This window comes from Micropterus salmoides, unplaced genomic scaffold (genome assembly GCF_014851395.1).
Source record: "Micropterus salmoides isolate LMB-PRFRI ecotype aquatic unplaced genomic scaffold, ASM1485139v1 Ms_hic_scaffold_7, whole genome shotgun sequence".
NCBI lineage: Eukaryota > Metazoa > Chordata > Actinopteri > Centrarchiformes > Centrarchidae > Micropterus > Micropterus salmoides.
Genome location: NW_024044459.1, coordinates 37,133,669 through 37,150,819, shown reverse-complemented (window position 1 = coordinate 37,150,819; position 17,151 = coordinate 37,133,669). Strand labels below are relative to the sequence as shown.

At 42.2% G+C, this 17,151-nt stretch overlaps 2 protein-coding genes across 2 annotated transcripts in view; one reads left to right on the top strand and one right to left on the bottom strand.

The window, feature by feature from the left end:
* The window catches only part of LOC119891504 (scavenger receptor cysteine-rich type 1 protein M160-like), a 1,270,577-nt gene that overhangs the window by 870,087 nt on the left and 383,339 nt on the right, over positions 1-17,151 (top strand). The gene's annotated exons all lie outside the window — the stretch shown is intronic.
* Positions 1,693-17,151, bottom strand: part of LOC119891615 (chromaffin granule amine transporter) — an 88,241-nt gene continuing 72,782 nt past the window's right edge. Inside the window, exons 7-16 of the mRNA XM_038703392.1 lie at positions 15,693-15,782; positions 12,328-12,371; positions 12,053-12,113; positions 7,453-7,548; positions 7,231-7,309; positions 6,948-6,999; positions 6,543-6,606; positions 6,281-6,400; positions 5,090-5,223; positions 1,693-2,646 (exon numbers count right to left, since the gene is read on the bottom strand). Coding sequence (XP_038559320.1) covers positions 2,536-2,646; positions 5,090-5,223; positions 6,281-6,400; positions 6,543-6,606; positions 6,948-6,999; positions 7,231-7,309; positions 7,453-7,548; positions 12,053-12,113; positions 12,328-12,371; positions 15,693-15,782 — 851 coding nt within the window. The 3' untranslated portion in view covers positions 1,693-2,535. The remainder of the gene's footprint in view (positions 2,647-5,089; positions 5,224-6,280; positions 6,401-6,542; positions 6,607-6,947; positions 7,000-7,230; positions 7,310-7,452; positions 7,549-12,052; positions 12,114-12,327; positions 12,372-15,692; positions 15,783-17,151) is intronic.

Below are 17,151 nucleotides of genomic sequence, written 5' to 3'. Positions count from 1 at the left end.
ACCACGAGTTTGGGAATATCAATAAATTGCTTTTGAGGTGTCTGATTTATTTGTTAACATCCTAACTTTGATTGGATGTAAAATGTATTGCTTCGAATGGAACCAATAACCCTTATTAAAATGTGCTGTTACCGTTAACGACTGTCCCGCCACCCCGCGATGGCGATGCTTGATTTCAGCTCTTAAGTGTAATTGATACTTCGAATTGACGGTGTAGGCTATGGGGCTACGCAGCGGCTACGCCGTCGCCTGACGTGCACCTCCTCAAAAATGTAATGTGATTGGTCGGCTGGGTAGCCTTGCAATGCCTCCGAGCTGTCAGGAAGTGCCCGTGCTTTGTGGTAACTTTAACTAGCGGTCAAAGCGGTGGCTGTAACGTAGTGGATCAATATATTTGACCGAGCGAAATGACTCCTTTCACTGTCAGAATGTGATCCATTCTGTCGGCAACTGCACGTTTACAATTTTACCCCCATTTACGTTAGCAGAGCGCTAAACCGGAAGTTAGCTTGCTGGGCTGCCAAAGTCAACACAGTGGCCCCTACGCAGGAGTATAAATCAAGCTTTAGCGTTTGTATGTGGGTGTTTTAATGGGAAGATTGTACGTCTGATCTCGTTCCACATTTTATTGAGTGTCATGTAATATGGGGAACTGGTCTTGGTCTCGACTTGGGTCTCAGCCCCTAAAAGTCTTGGTCTTGTCTCGGTCTCGATAAACTCTGGTCTTGACTTGGTCTCGGTTTGGGCGGTCTTGACTACAACACTACTAAATACTGTAACTGCCAACATCCACTGTGTTGGAGTCGACTCTATCAAAGCTAAAGCTAATGTTAGCGACTCTGCAAGATGATGATATTTCACCTGCTACGTTCAGCTTTTTCTGCATCATCACACAGCGCTGAGTTAGCATTATAATGTATATTTAGCCGTCAGCTTGAAACTTTAAATAGCAACAGATGGAGTTTGTTGTTAGTCTATAAAATGCAAGAAAATAGAGAAAAAATCCTCAGGTCCCCAAAAACCAAGCTGACATCTTCCAATGTCTTGTTTTGTCCAACTAACTGAAAGATATTCAGTTTACTGTCATTAAAGACAAAAAAATGTGTCCCTCTGAAATCAAGGACACAAACAATGACTCTGAATTTGTTGTTGTCTGTTTGCTAAACAAGTCACCAAGCAGGAACCTCCGGGTCTGAAAAGTGAAACACAGCAGGGGGCGACTCCACCTGCTGCAGAAAGATGTGTGATTGAATAGAAGTCTGTGAGAAAATGTTTCTGCTTGTCAGCTGATTTATTCCCTCAGTAAACACTTTCCTGATGAGTTTATGGTCTCAGTCGCTAGTTTCAAGTCTTCTTCAACACAGCATGATGTTCATTTAGTAAATTATGGTCCCATTTAGAGGAACAGAGACCAGGAAGCAGGGGAGGCTTTAGGGCGGGGCTACAAGCTGACTGACAGGTCGCTACCATGGCGACAAGTCAATCAGGATGGAGGCGACTTGTATTCGCTGCTCTGTGTACATTTAACCAGCGCCACTGAAAAAGCTCATCAGGAGTCGGCCGCTCATTTTTCAGTAAGTACGTTTTGTTTTAAGCCTGTTTGTCGCTAGCTAAAATTAGCATCCCAGCTAATATCAGAGTTAACATGAATTACAGATGCACCTAACTAACCAAGCTAGCTAGCTCCACCTTCTCATCAAAATATGGTCACATCCGATGCTGCTGAATGCAAAAAATCAACATGGCGACGTCCAAACTGCCAAAGTCGAGGCTTTAAAATGGGGACGTCACGGCAGCCACGCCCACTTATACTTTATACTGTCTTTGGTTATAACTGTTTACTGTTTGCTAGTAACGTTAACGTCATAACTAAGTTATTAATTTTACACTGACATTGAACTGCGGGTCGCACTTTCTCTTTCTCTGCCAACAAAATACATAATACTGAATCTTTTTAGTTCTACATAAGAAATATTGCTTAATGTTGTATATTAGCCTCAGAATACCAAAGACTGTTCTTACATATTAAGTTCAAGCAATTTTTTTTATTTTTTATCGTTGTCTGCCATATAAATGCAGGTCTGTACGGTCCCATCCCGGAAGGGCGGGTAAAACTGTTAATGTAATATTCAAGAACACAACATGCTTTGCAACAGTAACTTAGGAGGGGGGCGGGGCTTGGTCAGTTGGAGGTAATTAGGTGTCTTTTAATTGACTTTGCTTAAATCTATTCACATCTTTGTAAACCTGCACCAAATAAAAATGCCTTACAGCCTCCGTGAATTAATAATGACATTTTATACAGAACCCTGACTGTGAATGGTGGAGTGTTACGGTAATAATCAATCAGTCCTTTATATTGGATTTAGACTTTAAGGACATGTAACAGAGCTGTTTTTATTTTGACACTGTCCCTTTAATAAGCGCTGTCTGTTCTGTTCTGACTGTGTGACGACAGGAAGTCTGATGATGAAGGTAAAGGTGTGTTTGGAGACGACATCACGACGTGGACTTCTTCAGGTGTGTGCGTGCGTGTCACTCCTCCGTCTCGTCTTCTTCGCTGTAGTCGCTCAGAGGAAACTCACGACTCTCCTTCTGCGTGTTGTAGCTCTTCCTGTGCATCACACACTCCTGATCGATGATCGCCTGCAACACACACACACACAGAGGTGAACCTGTGCGTCTGTGTCATCGGTGTGTAAATGACAGATAATTAAGTAGAAATGTTTCCTCTGCAGCTTTGAAGGCAGCAGCTTCTGATCTGTGATCAGTCTAATCACGGTGTAATGACTTCACACAAACACTTTGGCTTCAACATCACAGAGACACACACACTTCCTGCTGATCTGTCCGGACCTGCCGCCGCCACACTGTGTGTGTGTGTGTGTGTATGTGTGGACATGAGGGGTTTAGATTTGTTGACACAGAGTGTTTTTGGGAATTTATTAAGGATGTTTTAAACCCTGCAGCTGTTTCAGCTCAGTTTCCCAAATTTGTCCAAACATTTATTAAAAAAGCCAAGTGACATTATCTGCAGGGACGTGGCAGGGGCCACTTCTGAAATCTGATTGGCCATCCCATCGTGCTAAACTATGAAGAAGGTTTTTCTGACAGGGGTAAGAATATTTTCTTTCTTGACATTATGTGAGTTCATTTCATTTTTGTTAAAGCAAAGAGGGCATGTTGCACAAAAAGTGACGACGCCCTGTTCAGCAGCTCGTTTTAGAAATGAATCCGCTTTACTGGAACAACAATTAACCTGAGGAGACGGCATGTTCTCACTCTCCGATGGACGCATGGTCAAGACCCACCGGCGTCAGTTTGTAATGCACTGGGGATCCCTATAGCGTCACAGTTCAGCACAGTGGGGGGAAGCCCTGTAGCGTCAGTTTTGTGACGGTAAAGGCAGGTGTATGATATTTAACAGAAAAGACAGAGTAAGGAGGTGGTTGGGCTGGATGGAGGGTTTGTGTCCCATGTGAAACAAAAAGTCAACTTTAAATATTTTCATTTAGATTCTGTTTCCTTGGATTTTTTGGATATTGCCTGTGTTTGGATTACTGTCACCTGTTGTTGGATTTAACCCGTGTTGGACTGCCTTTAGAAGTAAGCCTGTTTTGTTAGTATTCCTGTTTTGTTTGGACTAAATAAATCTTTATTTGAACCTCCTACTCAGTGTCTGCAACTTGGGTCCACACCTCTGTTCCTCTGCTACTGCACTCAGCCTTTTCTGACATGCACGAGTTTTGTAAATTGCGTAAGTTACGCAAGTTAACTGACCTACGTAATTATTTTAACCCAAACCATGATCTTTTCCTAACCTTAACCAAGTACTTTCTGTGCCTAAACTGCAACGTTTCACAACTTAAATAGTTTCAAATTGGTGATGTTTCGAAGCGCAAATGTTTTATTTTTAAAGTCTAACCGGACGTTGCATGTTTATTGTTGCTAAGCATTGCTAACTTGACCGCAGAGCCTTAAACATCAAAAAATGATGCTAAAGGGCCTTGACCAAGCGTCAATATGTGACGAGCCGGGAGTGAGAACGTGTTGGAGGAGTCAACAAACTGAAAACTGTTTTTCTGCACATTAAGGACCGTATTCACTGTTCTTTACAAAACATGAAACGTTGCTTCATGCCGCTCTCTCCTGACGGGTCCACGCATCACTGGCATTTCGGCCGGAGTTTCACGTTGCTGTGCTGCTTCAGATGCTTGAATACATCAGATGTAGAATTGTTGGAGGTTGAAAGCTTTCACTTCACTTTCACTTTGGAAGAAAAAAAATATACAACAGTGGTATGAATTGAAACATTGCTTTATTATTATCATTAGGCTGTTATAAATAAGTATTTACAGGAATTATAGTATAAATATACTATATTAATAATATATAAGTATAGTATAGTAAATATTAACACATAACGTACACTGATTACTCCGTTGACACTTGACACCTCCTTTTTTTTAACGGCTCTTATTTTTATTTAACAACTATTCGTGGGCCGAGCGGTCGAGATAAACGTCATTACGTTTTGTGCGCGGTGGCTTCTGGGACAACCCATATATGGAAGTTCAACTTCCGTCAACTTCCGTCAACTTCCGTCACGTTTGTCTAACTAAACCGCGGATAGTTCTTCCACACGTGTTGCGGGGAAAAAAATCTGCATTAAATAATTAAATAATGGACGACAAGCCACACAACCCTATACGGCAGTGCCAGCAGTGATGTGTGTGTCAGTCAGGTAACGTTAAACGACCTGCCTGCGGACACACAGCTTACTTCATAGTTCACCAAAACATGCTCATGTTAGCTTTGCAGCAGCAAGTAGCATCTCTTTGCTAAACCACAACCTAGCTAACATTAGTTACATTACTTGCTGTGTCGTTGTTCACTCTGTCATGGTATTTGTCAAGGTGTTGTCAAGTTACCCCACCTTTATAATGCAGAGAAATATCCCGAGAATTTACAAAAGAATTTCTCTATCAGGATATGAATTGTTTGTCACATCGCACAGCCCTAGATCTGATGGTAGTTCACTGTTTCACCTCTGGATCACATCTGCTGCTGATCCAGCTCATGTTTTTACCATTTTCTCCTCACTGACGGCAGGGTTACGTAACAGGAAGCAGAGTGGTGCATACAGGATGTTGATCACCCCGATAAACACCATGAGACAGGGAAAACCCACCACCTGGACCAGAGCGCCCCCTGTGGATGGTCCTGGAACAACAGACAGATTTGAAAATATCATTATTATGATGTTTTTCATTATGTTTATTTATGTTTATTATGTCTTTGTCTTATCCACACGACGGCGCGTTAAGCTGATGATATGGGTGACGGAGTGGTGGGGGAAGGGGATTACGGTAGTAATCTTTACTCATTACCATTGACGGCAACGTTGCCCTGCACAATTGCTCTAAAAGCTGCTCTGTGTATCATCAGCTTTAGGACCATTTTAGGTAAACAAAATTAAAATGCACAGCCAGGGGAGAGGGTTAATATTATATAAAAGTTGTAGATTTATGAGAAAAAACCTCAAATATTTACAAGAAAAAAACAAAAGTTTTCTCTGATTTTATAGTTTATAGTTTATAGTTTTATAAGCAATTGACGATGGATGGATGGATGGATGGATGGATGGATGGATGGATGGATGGATGGATGGATGGATGGATGGATGGATGGATGGGACATTTCTCAGAAAAAAATGTTTCAGATGTGCTCGTGTCTGCTGTTGAAAGCAGGGTATGAAGCTGTCAAACAGCCATCACATATAAGGGACTCTCACCAACCAGCATTAAGAGAAACTTCTGCTGTTCAAAGACCAAAAGCTTAAAGAACTGCAGAGATTTATAAATGACTAAAATGCATATCTGCTTACCTATCTAAGCCATCCCTTCGCCAGAACTACAGTTTTTTCTTGTAAATTTTGGACTTTAACCTCAGAATTTCTGAGTTTTTTCTCAGAAAAAATTCTCCTCTCCCCCAGCTCCATGATTTATGTTTTTTTTTTCTACAATGGCCCTAATACGCCGTCGTATATTCATGGGAAGAACTTAATATTGTTATTATTTTTTGGTCTATAATTTCAACACCACAACTTCAATATTTTACTTTCTTAAAATTGCAAAAAAAATCTAAATCAAAATTAAATAAAACAAGATGTGTGTTTTTAACTTATACTACTAACCCTACTTTGGCTATATCTGGTCATTGTACCACCAGTGCAGTATCTACAGTATGTACTGTATAAACGTCTGAGAATGTGTGTTACCGATAGCGAACCCCATACACAGCGCCACGTCAGCGATAGCGTAGACGCTGCCGTAGACGGAGGCGTGACGGATGTCCACCAGGTATCCCATGATGGCCATCATGGAGGAGTCCACCATACCTGAAGGACAAAAATCAATCAACAGCTGTCAAAAGTGGGTTATTGTTTCCACAGTTAATATAATAAAATATAAAATTTACCTACAAACACCTTCGATAGGCTATTTGAGATTCAGTGAGGTAATGAACATGTTGATAGTCACCTATAGCGAAGCCCAGACCGCCGTTTGGTCCAATCAGACCGTAGATATTGGTGGCAAAAGGAACCTGACACATACAGGAAACATGTCACGTGATAACTGCAGCTGATGCTTTAATTTGGGTGTTTTTAACATTAAGTTTGGTTCCTGGAGGTGAGAACAGACTGTAAAGACACTAAAGAGATGAAACAAGCCTGTGTGTGTTGGTGCAGGTCTTATCCTGTTACTACAACATCGTTCACCACATGGATTTATTGGATGTATGGATAATTGGTTGGATGAATCAATGATGGATGGATGAACAGGTTATTGGATCGATGGACGGACACTTGGTTGAATGAGTGGATTATTAAAAACATGGATGGATGAGTAGAATTGATTTGATGGACGGATGGATGTGGTACTTACACACAGCAGACTGACGCCAACGATAAACATCCCTAACATGGAGCAGAGCCACCTGGAGACACAGAAATACCCATCAGCCACCTGTCTGTCTGTCTGTCTGTCTGTCTTATACCTGCAGGTTTACCAGAACTCTTCAGGATCAGGTCTGAACAGGACTCAGACTTTCCAGAAAAGCTAATCTGTTAATCTTCTGATTAAACGTGTTCCTCTGCGGCGCTCGTCTCAACTAAAGGACTGCCTTTATGAATGATTTACAGTTAAACACACTCAGAAGCACACTGACCTTCCCATCTTGTTGGCCAAAATACCAAACAGGTTTGTTCCTATCAGGTAGGAGATACTCGCAGGGAGGAAGGCCATACCTGCAACACAACACATACCTTTTAGAGAGGATGAGGAGGGAGTAGGAAGGGTGGGGAGGGAGGAACATAAGGAGGAGGAAGAAGAGCTGTTGAGGAATGGGACAGGAGGACAGTGGACCAAAGAAGCAGACAGTGGATCGTACCAAGCTGCCATTTAGGGGAGCACATGGTCTGCATCATCCAGATGGGCAGAGTCGGCTCCAGGATGGCCACACCCATGTTGGCGAAACACAGAGAACCTGCAGACAGACAGACAGATGAACGGGCAGTGACGGCTGGCCAGTAGAGGGCGCTAGGGCCCCGCCCTCCCTGGTGGTGGAAAGTGTTTTGATTTTTCTTTTTAAAAGAAACATTTTTGAAATAAACAGTAATTACTTTTTTTAAGTATATGTGTGTTTATAATGCACAATAATGTGTAATATATAAAATATAGGCTAAATAATTATGTTTGGGGGTGAAATTAGCTTCCTGCTCATCCACTGATCTCTTCTGGGGCGCTAGAGAGATAGCCGACATAGCTGACAAGATACGCCCATAGCAACATAAATTGAAATCAGCGTCCTCGAATCTGATGCCTGAAGGGCGCTACAGGATCTGCCCTAAACAGAGTCAGTCGGTGGTAGAGCGACACACGTGGCGGGGTTGACTACTGGTTGACGTGAAAAGGCACGTTGTTAACAATATGAAATGTTGCAAAAAAAACGAGTCACTGTTGAAAGCGAGTGTTTACAGCGTTGATGAGAGGACAAACAAGGGACGATCCTTCTGGGCGCAAGAAGAGAAAATAACTCAATGAGAGTGACTTTCGAGAACAGCAGTCAGGTAAACTTGTGTCCTCTCCTCTGAAATTCTGATGTGAGAAGGTTCATGTGTAGCTGCAGTGAGTCGGCCTCTGCGCTGCTGACCCAGCTGAGCAGCACAACTACCTCTGTTTTTGTCTTGGTAGCTTGCCAGACTATGACTGAACAATATTTGAGTGAAATACAATTATTTATTACCTTTGATAATAATAATAATAAATTTTATTTATAATGCACTTTACATTTCAGGGAAATCTCAAAGTGCTACAGCAACAAGGGGTTAAAAACAGTTCCAGAAAATAACAATCGCAATAAAACACCGTAACAAAAGATTTAAAACCATGACTGTTAAAAGGCCTCTTGAAATAGAAAAGTCTTTAGGCCCTTCTTAAAAACCTTCAGAGTTTGTGGGGCCCTTAGGGGCTCTGGGAGGGCATTCCAGAGCCGTGGGGCGACTGCCTGGAAGGCCCTGTCTCCCATGGTGGAGAGATTAGTCCTTGGTTGGTGCAGGCAGTGGGTAGAGGTGGAGGAGCGGAGGTTTCTTAAGGTGGTGAGTGGGGTGAGGAGTTCACTGAGGTAGGCAGGGGCAGTTCCATGTATGCACTGATGGGTAAGGAGACAGATTTTATATTGAATTCTGTATTGAATGGGCAGCCAGTGGAGGGATTTCAGGACTGGAGTGATATGGTCATATTTGCACCTCCTCGTCAGGACCCGGGCAGCGCAGTTCTGAATATGCTGGAGCTTTTGCAGTCTCCTGCCAGGGATCCCGACGAGGAGGGCATTACAGTAGTCCAACCTGGAGGAGATAAAGGCATGGATCAACTTCTCAGCATCTAGTTGTGAGAGGGAGGGGCGGAGTTTGGCGATGTTTTTGAGGTGGAGGAAGGAGACCTTACAGAGGTGACGGATGTGAGTGTCGAATGTGAGATTTGAGTCAAGTCTGACTCCAAGGTTTGTAACAGAGGTAGACAGGGGAATGTGATGACCAAAAATGGATATACTGCTGAGGGAGGAGGACTGGGTTTGATGTGGGGTACCGATCAGGATGGCTTCGGTTTTGCTGCTATTTAGTTGAAGAAAGTTGTCAGCCATCCATGCCCTTATCTCCTCCTGGCAAACCTGAAGTGCAGATGGCAGAGCTGAGGGGAGTGTGGAGTCCATTTTTATGTATAGTTGTGTATCATCTGCGTAACAATGGAATGAAACTTTGTGTTTATGGATGATGTGACCGAGGGGTAGTAAGTAGATGGTAAAAAGGGTTGGACCAAGGACGGACCCTTGTGGCACTCCACAGCTGACTGTGTGGGGTGATGATTGGGACTGTCCTAGAGCCACATACTCCGTCCTGGCTGTGAGATAAGACTGGAACCAGCCTAGTGTGATAAACGCAGACGGGCAACGATGTTCATTAGCTGCAGCATGGAAATGAGAACTACATCGCACTTGAACATGCGCTCATACAGCGTGCACGAAATGAGCGGCGCTACAGTCCGCAGTCGGACGTTACTTCAGTCCATCTGAGTGGGACCAGACAGCACACAGATGTGAGGGCACTCCTCAAAGGCACACATCATTTTAAAACGAGACAGTGATTCTCTGTCTCTCACTGAAGGTTTAGTTACAGCTCTGGACTAATGCAAGATGGAAAGCTGTGGATTCACATTAACTATTAAAATGTTGTTTAGTGGAACAGACTGGGAATTATGGATGCACATCTTTCAGTAAATAATAAACATCACAAGTTATGGTACAAATTAGAGCTGGACAATAAAAGAATAGCCTAACAATAATGATCACAGTATAATGTTGCTCAATAACAATAAAACAAATGTTCAATAAATGTTTGATCTTATTCATTTGAATCATGAATGAATTAGCACTTACTTTTTCTATTAAGATATTGTTTTTTATTGAGGAAAAAGGGACTGAAAAAAGATTGAACTTAATTTTACTCATGCATATTTGTTGAAAACAGATTTTATCAGAATAGTTTTGAATGTTCTGCCTCAGATTTGTGAAGTGATCCACTGTTTGGTGAGAGATTTTCATGCTGTGACCATGAAGAAAAGTTTAAAACACAATTAACCATCTGGTTTCTTCAGCTTTCTTTAAGGAGCAAAAATCAGCTTTTATACTCGATAGAAATCATGATTTGACATTTATCCTGATAATTATCAATATCGAATGATGTAAAATTTTTTGGCCATCCCGCCCAGCCCTAGTATAAATAGTATTTTGTCTATCTTAGAAGATAAACATCTGATATTTCCACCCACTGCCAGCTGGTGCTTCTGCCACGGTACATCGAGAGGTAAGTTGTGTAGTTTACAGGCAGCTCTGAAGTGTTAAGATGTGGTTATTTCCAGTGATGGACAGTAACTTAAGTAGGCCTACTGTACTGAGGAACACATTAGAGGTATCAGTACTTCACTTGAGTAGTTTCTTTTAATGCCACTTTCTATGTTTATGTTCACTGTTTATGTTTTTGTGTAAGAAACTTTTAATATTGGCATTAAATAATTTCTGACTATAGATGGGTTTCTGTGCAACATCATCACTGAGACGAATGCGCAACCAGGGGGCAGAAAGCAGCGCTCTGTCTTCATGGCATATCAGTTTATGCGGCATATCTAGCTGCAGTGTTGGGCAAATTACTCAGAAATTGTAATGACTTAATTTTTACTTATTACTCATTCAAAAAGTAATAATATTACTTTACTTATTACTGGGTATTAAAAGTAAATGGTCACGTTACTCGTTCCGTTACAATTACTTTTAACCACCGCACCCCGTCCTTAAAAGTGATGGGAAACCTGTTCAGCAGCGCATTTTAGAAATGAATCCACTTTACTGGAACAATAATTAACCTGAGGAGTCAACAAGCAGCCGAACTGCAAACACTGCAGCCTCTCAGACCAGAGGATGCTGGATCATACAGGCTATTTAAAAAAAAACAAAAAACAAAACAGGACCCTCCCGACATTTAAACTAATCACGTATTCATAACAGCATCAATGAGTACAATTTTTACAGTTCATAACATTTCTTAAAGTCATTGGCTGAAATAGAAAAAACAAAGCAAGTCTCTCCTGACTTTTTAGACTAATCATGTAACGTTATTCATAACAGCATCAATGAGAATGATTTTTATGAAGCATGTAACGTTTTTTAACGCCACTGTCTGAGATAAAAACAAACAATTAAGCAAGCGTCTCGACTTTTGAACTAACATTACTGTTTTGCACATGCATTTATAAGAGAAGTATTCAGTGCTTTTACATAACACAAAACGTTGATTGACGCCCCTCTGTCCAGCCGAGTGGATGCATCACTGGCAGCAGCTGCCGGAGTTTCTTTCTACAGGTTTCACATTTCTTAGCAGATGCTTCAACAGAAAATTGTTTGTGGTTGAAAGCTTTTTGCTGGTCTTGCAACGTTTACGGAAGACCGTGTTCTTTGCATCTGAGTGTGACACAGCTAAGTTAGGCCTGATGGAAAGAATGCTTCTCTCCCTTGTTCTTCCTTTAGCTTTTTGACTACAGCTGACTTGAACAACATCACGTCCGCTGTCACTGACCTGGGCATGCTTGTTATATTAATATGCGAAATGAAACACAAACATACAGATCCAACTCTGAAATGGCAGTTTATTATTAAGTTCTGAACGGCTACCGAACCGTTTATTATTTTATTTTTTAAGTGTTTGTATACAAGAAACCCGTCTATTTCAAAGAGCACTGGTATCCTGCAGTTTGTGTTACTGAAACTGACTGGATATGGCACAGCCCCACTTAAAATATTTTTCACCAGCCGCCTCTGTGAACGGGTAAACATCAAACTTTCAAAAATGTGTCTCTTCAGCCTCCAGGAGCTAAAAACAGATCTGTCTGGGGCCGAATGAGGTCGCACAGGTGAGTGTGAGGAGGCGCCGGCTTCTCACCTGCACTGATGAGGATGTATGGGTCTTTTAACAGCGTCAGTAACGGGGTCCCCTCCACACTCTGAAACACACAAACTGAACCTGGTCATCCTGGTCCACAACAAACAGTGTAACCAGACCAGAATGGATCAGACGTGAGCGATCAGAAACTGGATTGAACCAGGTCCAGACCATCAGCAACATCAGGCTGAAGACCAGACTGGACCAGATCCAACCACATCCGATCAGGGCAGGTCAGTGCTTGTATGGCAGCAGTGGTTTCAAAGTGAACTCACCCCTGGAGAGATCTTTGAAGGCTGCAGGATGCACAGCTGTAACACTGCAACACACAAATCCACACAAACATCAGAACATGCTAACTGGATTAGATCAGTGTGATTACCAGCATGTACACAGGGGGTCACAGGTTTGAAACCCGTCAGCAGCAACATCATTTACACATGTAGGTAAGCAGAGCTGATTCTATACATGAACTTATTCTAAAATACATAAAAACCTGAAACCTGCACACCAACAATTATTTACTACAACTCCCATGAGTCTTAGCAGGTTTATACCAGTCCTGTGTTACCCTGCATTCATGTGGGGATGGAATAATTAGAAACATTAGTTCCCGATAGGGAAAATTCACTTGAACGCGTCCTTAAGTCGGAACAACAATTTAGGAAACTTCCTGAGTTGAGCCCATGTATCACAGAAGCATGGCGGACGTAGAGTGACCTAGATGAGTTAATGTCCGCACTAACCCTGATGACAAGTCAGGTAAAGCAGTATCTTTGTGGTTTTATGGCTTGTACTGGTGCAACAACAAATCTGGGACAAAATCTGTAAGCTTCAAAATGTTACAGAAAAAATACAAATTATACATCGCTAGGGATGCACTGGCATAATACTGACTCAAATAGCTGGATTGGGTGTCGTGACAAGGGGTTGATCTATGGGCTGATCTATTCAATTCTATTATGCGTGCACTTCTCGCCGGTAGAGCCGAACATTTTGCTAGGAGAGCTAACATCGCATGGAGGGAGCTACAACCGGACTTCCATCCAGGAGACTGTTTCCCATGTCAAATGTTTTATTTAAGTTGCATAAATGACACAAGAACCGTTATGTAAGTTAACTGATGTATGTACCGCAGTTATTTTAACCTAAACCATGATCTTGTCATAAACCGAACCAAGAAATTTTGGTGCCCAAACCTAACCAAGCTGCAACAATGTGCTGTTTTAAAATTGTGACGTTTTGCAATGTTGAAAGTACTTTTATTTTGAATGTCTAACCGGACGGATGTGACAAGTTGGGAGTGAGAATGTGTTGGACGGGCACGTGAACGCAGCATTAAAACAGCACAGGTCTTACCTGTTGGTCACTGCTACCTTTTTCGAGTAATAACATATCCTAAATGAATCAGGAATAACTCCTCAACCATTAGGCCTAGATGCATAATTCTGGTCTCCTTTGAAAGGTCAGAAGCTGAGGAACATAAATCCATGGTAAATTAACATATTTATTTTACCATTACAGACTAAATGGAGATGCAGTAAAGAAAAATATGATATTTTCATCCTCGCCTGGTAAAAAAGCTATATTTTAATACAATAAACCATCAAAACCATCATAATATAGATTATAATGCATTTTTTTTAACTGGAAATGGCAAAAACATGTACATTGACTTGTTTGTTGTTACATTTATCCAGCTAATTAGTCTGTAATTTTGGTGATTTGAGTGATGTGAGCTTTACAGCTGATCTCAGGGGGAGATTAGCTTTGGTTTGAGAGGTTGGACATGATGCTTATAACTGCAGCCATGTACGGTGCTCAAAGAGCAATTTATGTTGTGTTATATGCTTATTTAGATGCTTGGTGTTTGATGGGTGTTTGGTGTGGATAAAAATGGTCGATTTGAGCTTCAAGCATGTTTCAGACATGTATCCAATGAAGGTTGAGGTCAAGGGCAACTGGACTTGGTTGAAGAATCTAGAAGACGATTCGTCCCTCATCCAAGGGACTTCTTCAGTTCTGACTGACTGGCAGGGAAACTCAGCTATTTAACCTCTGTGAGGTCGTTTGCCAGGATCGTCGATACTACTGGTTTGTTAGTGTTCCTGGTTGTTGTAACGACAGTCATCATGGTCGTTAGAACCACCCAAGGCCAAGACTGAACGACCATCATTGGCATCTTCACCTGAGGCCAAGAGGAAATGCTTGTTGAGTTTCCTGGGAAGTGATGAAAGGACAGCATTGTAAGTGGGGGATAAGTGGTGGCGTAGACCCCCTCCTCTGTTCAATGACGGCTTCTCAACCCTGGTGTAGATGCTTCCTTGACACCTCTTTCAAACCATCCATCTTCTCTGTCTAAAATGTGCACCTGGTGGTCCTCAAACGAGTGTCCTCTGTCCTTCAGATGTAAGTAGACTGCAGAGTCTTGACCTGAGGAGTTGGCCCTTCTGTGTTGAGCCATGCGTTTGTGTAGTGGTTGTTTAGTCTCCCCAATATACAGGTCTGTGCATTCCTCACTGCATTGGACCGCATACACTAGATTGCTTTTCTTGTGTTTGGGTGTGCGGTCTTTGGGGTGGACCAGCATCTGTCTTAGTGTGTTCTTGGGTTTAAAAAACACAGGGATGTTATGTTTGTTGAAAATCCTCCTGAGTTTCTCTGATACTCCAGACACGTATGGAATCACAATGTTGTTGCGTTTGACCTACTTTTCCTCCTCCCCTGTAGTTTTGTTCTTCTTGGATTTTGGGGCTGTTCTCACAAAGTTCCATTTAGGGTTTAGGTCCATTTTCCCTCCACTTCTTCCATATAGATGTTAGCCACAATCGGGGATACCGGTAAGCCCATGGCACAGCCATGCTTCTGTCTGTAGAATCCTCCATTGTACTGGAAATAGGTGGTGCTTAGAAAGAGGTCGAGTAATTTGCAGATCTGGTCAGGGCTGAGGCTAGTTCTCTTGTCCAGGGTGTTGTCTTTTAGTAGCCGTTTCCTAATGGTTTCTACTGCCTCCATGGTGGGATGCAGGTGAACAAAGAGGTCACATCATAGGATACCATGGTTTCATCTGAGTCCAATTTCAGTCCTCAAACTTTGTTTATAAAATCAATGGAGTTTTGGATGTGGTGGGGCGTGTTACCAACCAAAGGAGCTAAGATGGTAGATAAGTGTTTGGCAATGTTGTAGGTGACCGAGTTGATGCTGCTGATAATCGGCCTGAGTGGGGCTCCTTCTTTGTGTATTTTGGGTTGTCCATATATGCAAGGAATGGCTTCTTTAGAACTGAAGAAGTCTCTCGGATGAGAAGCGAAACATCTTCTAGTATCTTCAACCAAGTCCAGTTGCCCTTGACCTCAACCTTCATTGGATAACTATGGCCTGGATGACTGAGAACCTTCACAGACAGTTTCAGACATGAATTTTCCATTTGCATTTTGTGTGAAAATGGTGTGTTTGACAGTTCAGCAGTGCATTAATGGTAAGCACAAATGATCTGCAAGCCCGGTTGGTTCAGAGGGATGGCACCCAGCTCGTCCTCGCTAAATAGGGAATGTGATACATCTATAATAATTAATAAGTAAGCAGAGAGGTTATTAAAACTCACAGACAGGAATTTACAACTCTTTTTTTCTTTTTATACCTCCATCAAACACAGCCAGGAAGGCCAGGATCAGGAAGGGGGCCCTCTTCCCCACGAACTCATACATCACACTGCCGAACGGAGCTCCGACTGAAACACACACCAACATTGACTGACGTTACACACGCATAATACAGAGGATGACACACAGTTTGACATTGAAGTGTTTTATGTGTGAATCTTTTTATTCTTGGGAATAAATGCAGAACTTAGACCATAAAAGCGAGGACATTATTAACGAGTTGTTTGAGTGTTCAGGGTTTCAGGATGAAGATTTAGGATTCATTGCAGTGTCGCACAGGATCTGCAAACCTCTGCAATTAAATAAATGCGACTGGTGTGTTAGTGGGCTCTGTAAGGTGGAGACACACTGAGCTGATTTAGAAATAATAGAATGTACTCCATACTTGATGTACTCCATACTTGAGGTACATTTTCTGCTACTTTATACTTCACTTCATCTCAGAAGCTGTATGCTAATTTTGAGTTTGAATACAGTTGCATGAAGGATTTCAGCTCTTGGTGTTTGTTATGTGTCATGTAGTGTGGGGCACTGGTCCTGGTCTTGATGCTGTCTCACCCTCCCTTGGTTTCTGTTTGGGTGGTAAACTGCAGCCAAACGCAGACGAGGTAGCGGAGTGGTTAAGGTGATGGACTGCTAATCCATTGTGCTCTGCATGAGTGGCTTCAAATCCCATCCTTGTCGGAGGATAGTTTACTTTAGTCTGCCATGATTATGTAGCTGGCTGCTTAATTAAAACCGTGTAAGGACCAATAAGGCTTCTCAACAGAAATGTCCTTGTCCTCGTCAATCCACTGCAGCATGCACTGAGTATAAACAAACTCCATTACAGCTCATTCCCTTGTGTGTTGACCAACAGCTTTTGCTCCTGCTCTCCCTAATGATCATGTCGTACAACATTTAAAGAGGAACAAGGCAAAAATGGCCACTTTTGTTCACTACATCTAACAGCACATCTAACCAAGCATCACTGCGGAAGTCCACCACCTGATAAGCAGACTTGTAGTACACTGCGCTGCATTTGGACCCAGCAAGGTGACCTGGATCTGACTTATCTTATCAAAAACAGACGAGGTGGCCGAGTGGTTAAAGTGATGGCCTGCTAATCCTTTGGACTCTGCATGCGGGGGCTTAAATCCCATCCTGATTGCAGGACAGTGTACTTTAGTCTGCCATGAAAAACAGACTTAACAATCGTGCTCATTTCACATTTAATGAAATCCTGTCCAAAGACATTAAGATTATACGCAGCTAATATTCAAAAACTCACTTTTAAACTGCAGTGTTTCCCCTATATGCATTCACCAGTGGCGCACCGTTGCTGCTGAATCAAATGTTTCTAGCTAGCTTCCTCTGATCGTTCTATACAAAACATCTAAGTGACAGATGGTGTTATAACAGAGTAAATCCTGTGCGTAGCGAGTGTTTGATTGTCCG